Source organism: Quercus lobata, chromosome 10 (genome assembly GCF_001633185.2).
Source record: "Quercus lobata isolate SW786 chromosome 10, ValleyOak3.0 Primary Assembly, whole genome shotgun sequence".
In the NCBI taxonomy this organism is placed as follows: domain Eukaryota; kingdom Viridiplantae; phylum Streptophyta; class Magnoliopsida; order Fagales; family Fagaceae; genus Quercus; species Quercus lobata.
In genome coordinates, this window is record NC_044913.1 from 37,878,402 (window position 1) to 37,881,405 (window position 3,004).

At 35.6% G+C, this 3,004-nt stretch overlaps 1 protein-coding gene across 1 annotated transcript; it reads right to left on the minus strand.

Moving 5' to 3' along the window:
• Positions 1–340: 340 nt before the first annotated feature.
• LOC115966024 (peroxidase 47-like) lies at positions 341–2,339 on the minus strand. The gene is made up of 4 exons (XM_031085355.1): positions 1,946–2,339; positions 1,617–1,805; positions 1,077–1,239; positions 341–866 (listed from the first exon to the last, which is right to left on the minus strand). The coding sequence occupies exons 1-4, from the start codon at positions 2,156–2,158 to the stop codon at positions 487–489; spliced, it is 945 nt and encodes a 314-aa protein (XP_030941215.1). The 5' UTR covers positions 2,159–2,339; the 3' UTR covers positions 341–486.
• Between the last annotated feature and the right edge of the window lie 665 nt (positions 2,340–3,004).

Below are 3,004 nucleotides of genomic sequence, written 5' to 3' on the forward strand. Positions count from 1 at the left end.
ATGATTTGAAGTGAAAATGAGAGTGTAAAATTATTTCCGGGTCAAAGGCGTAAATTTCGGTCAACAGGAAGTGATTTTCCGGAAAATTTTATTTTTCGTTGCTGCCAAACACGCAGGCTTGGGGGAAAATGATTTCCTGAAATCATTTTCCCCCAAAACAAACGCACCCAAATCATATCCGTACCCATGTCAGTATCCATGGGACTAAGAAGATCATACTTCATTCCAACCCCACAAGTGCCATTGATAGTGGTACCGAGTTTCATTGTCTTTCATCTTTGCTTAGTAAATTCCAGTAAACTAAAACATGAGCTGCGAAGGATAAGCAATTGTTACAATCTAAAAGGAACACAAAGCTTTCATCCAACAATAAAAAAAGGGAACGCAAAGCACACTAAGGTACGGACCATTTTATTAATTTGCTAACATAATTTTGCAATTACACCCTAAAGACAAAGGCTTAATTTCTTAATAGAAACTTTATTATCAATTAATTTTATGACAATTTTGTCGTACTTCGCCTTTTGAACCTTCTTTAACATCAAGCAAACTCATTTTCAGCATTGCCCGTTGGAAATCAAAGAAGAACATGGCTTGGTTGAATGCATAACCGTTCACAATTCTGTTAGTTTGTGGGGATGCATACAATGTTTGATCTGAAGTAAGCACTCCGTTTTTTCCTTGCAATGCATTAAAGTAAAGGTTATCGAAATTATTTCTTGTGGCATCAAAGGGTTGCTCTGCATTATCACCAGCACTGCATGTTTTGGACAATGTCTTTGCAAAATCTGAATCTAAATTTGGATCCACGCTACTCAATCGGCTCTTAAATGATGAGCACCTTGCCACTCCTAGTGTATGTGCCCCTGCAAACCAAGACTACAAATAAAATTAGATAGCAAGCAGCTTTCAAGTGAGTGTGCACACTAATTTTGTATATACGAACAAGAAACTTGTAAGTTGTAACATGTTCCTAATAATAATTACACTAATCTTGGCGTGAGAGACAAGAAATATGTAACATAATCACATAGAATTAATCATTTTCAAAAGTATGTAGTTAGTAACACGTTTACCCGAAAGGGCCACCATTTCTTGGGCACTAAAACCATGCTGCCCAAACATGTTAATCAGCTGAGAGGCGTTGAAGAAGGGTGAAGGAAGGTTGATTGTGTCTTCTATTTTAGACCTCTTACCATCCTTTCTTCCCTTAGGTATGTCATAAACTGGACCCCCGGCCTTTAAAATCAATAACACCATAACAATTAGATCTCAATCATTAAATGAAGATGAAAAAATTAAAATGATAAAAAAGTGACAAAAAAAATATTCATCATTTTAGCAGAACTTTAATGAAGTCAACTATGAGTAGTGGAAAAAAAAAAGTTGGTTCATGTGAAAGTGTTCTTCCTCAACTTAACATATTGTTTACCCCCTAAAAAACATAGGCTTAAGTTATTGATTCCAATCCGATAAAGCTTATCTTCTTTTTTGGTTCACCATTCACGGTTAACCACTTCAACAAATCGTGGCAAAATCTGTAGCAAAGTGTGTGGTGCAAAAGTTGTAGCAAAAGTGTGTAGTCATACACAGAAGAACTGTTAATATTTGGTTACCCAGAATACTGCATCTCTAGCAGCCATTGCTAGTATATCAGCACATGAGACTACTCCCGGGCACTGTTTTTCAAGCTCCTCTTTTGCTTTATCAATAACTTCATATCCTCGCAAGCTCAAATTTGCAGGAGAGTCTTTTTCTGCTGTGTTTTGCTTTGTTGAATCAATAAGAACCGACCCATCACATCCCTACTTAATCGAACAAAATAAGAAATTCTAAGATCAAGAAACCATAACCTAATCTTTCAATCCGAGTTGAAAATAACCATGCCTAGGAAAACAATCATGTGAGAGAGAGAGAGAGAGAGAGAGAGAGAGAGAGAGAGTACCTCTATGAAACAATCATGGAAATGCATTCTAACAAGGCCGGCAGCTAGTGTAGGATCGGCTTGCAAGGCTCTGGTTACTGTATTCCTCACAATTTGTTCAGCAAATGGGCAACTAATCAAATAATATTGCATGCTCAAACCATCTGCTACTCTAAAAACATTCACTATCAACTCTATTACTAAAATTACACCAAAGAATTTGCGAATAACCATCTTAACAAAACTTAGAGATCTTTTTAGAATATGTTTAAAACGTAAATAAGGTAGCTAAAACAAAAGAACTGAGGAATATGAGGCTAAGAAAAGGAAAAATCTTGATATAGTGGGGAGGAATGGAGTTTGTAGTATATGAAGGGTGGAGAGCAAGCAATCTATATATAAATGCAAATGATTGGAATGAGTTGCCTAAAAAAACATTATGGAAATGAAAAAGTTGAAGTTAGTGGCTTCTTGTGTGTATCATGTTCTCTGCCAATTTTTGTTGTTTTGTTTTTTTTATACAAGATAAAAATTCTACTTTAACATAATTTAAGTGTATATGTGTGTAAAGTTTCTTCCTAGAGACTTGAACCCCAGCCTATACTCCCCATACTCTATAAAAGTTGAAGTTTCTTCCTAGAGACCATTATGCTAAGAGTGTGCGGTGGTAATGGTCAATCCAATTAACCTTATTGCATGCACCTGGCAAATAGCTTAGGTCAGCACGTAACAAATTAATTCATAATTAGTGATTATCAAATCTGTATGAGCCAAATCATTCATTCAAATTCATGCACGTTGCAGTACTAAGTATTTTTCAAAAGTTTACATGAGGAAAATTAAGAAATTTTAATGAAAAGAACACTTTTTGACTAGTGGACATATCAGAACTTGTCACGAGACTTAAGAGTGTTCACTGTTATGACCACATTGTATAAAGAATTATATCTCAAGCAAAGTTTCCCGACATTAGTTGAAAAAGTAAAAAATAAAAGATGTGCTCCATTAGCTTGATGAGAAAATGATGATGCAAAGGATTCCACTCGGCTCTTTCTGGTAAGTGGCTTAATAAATGAACGC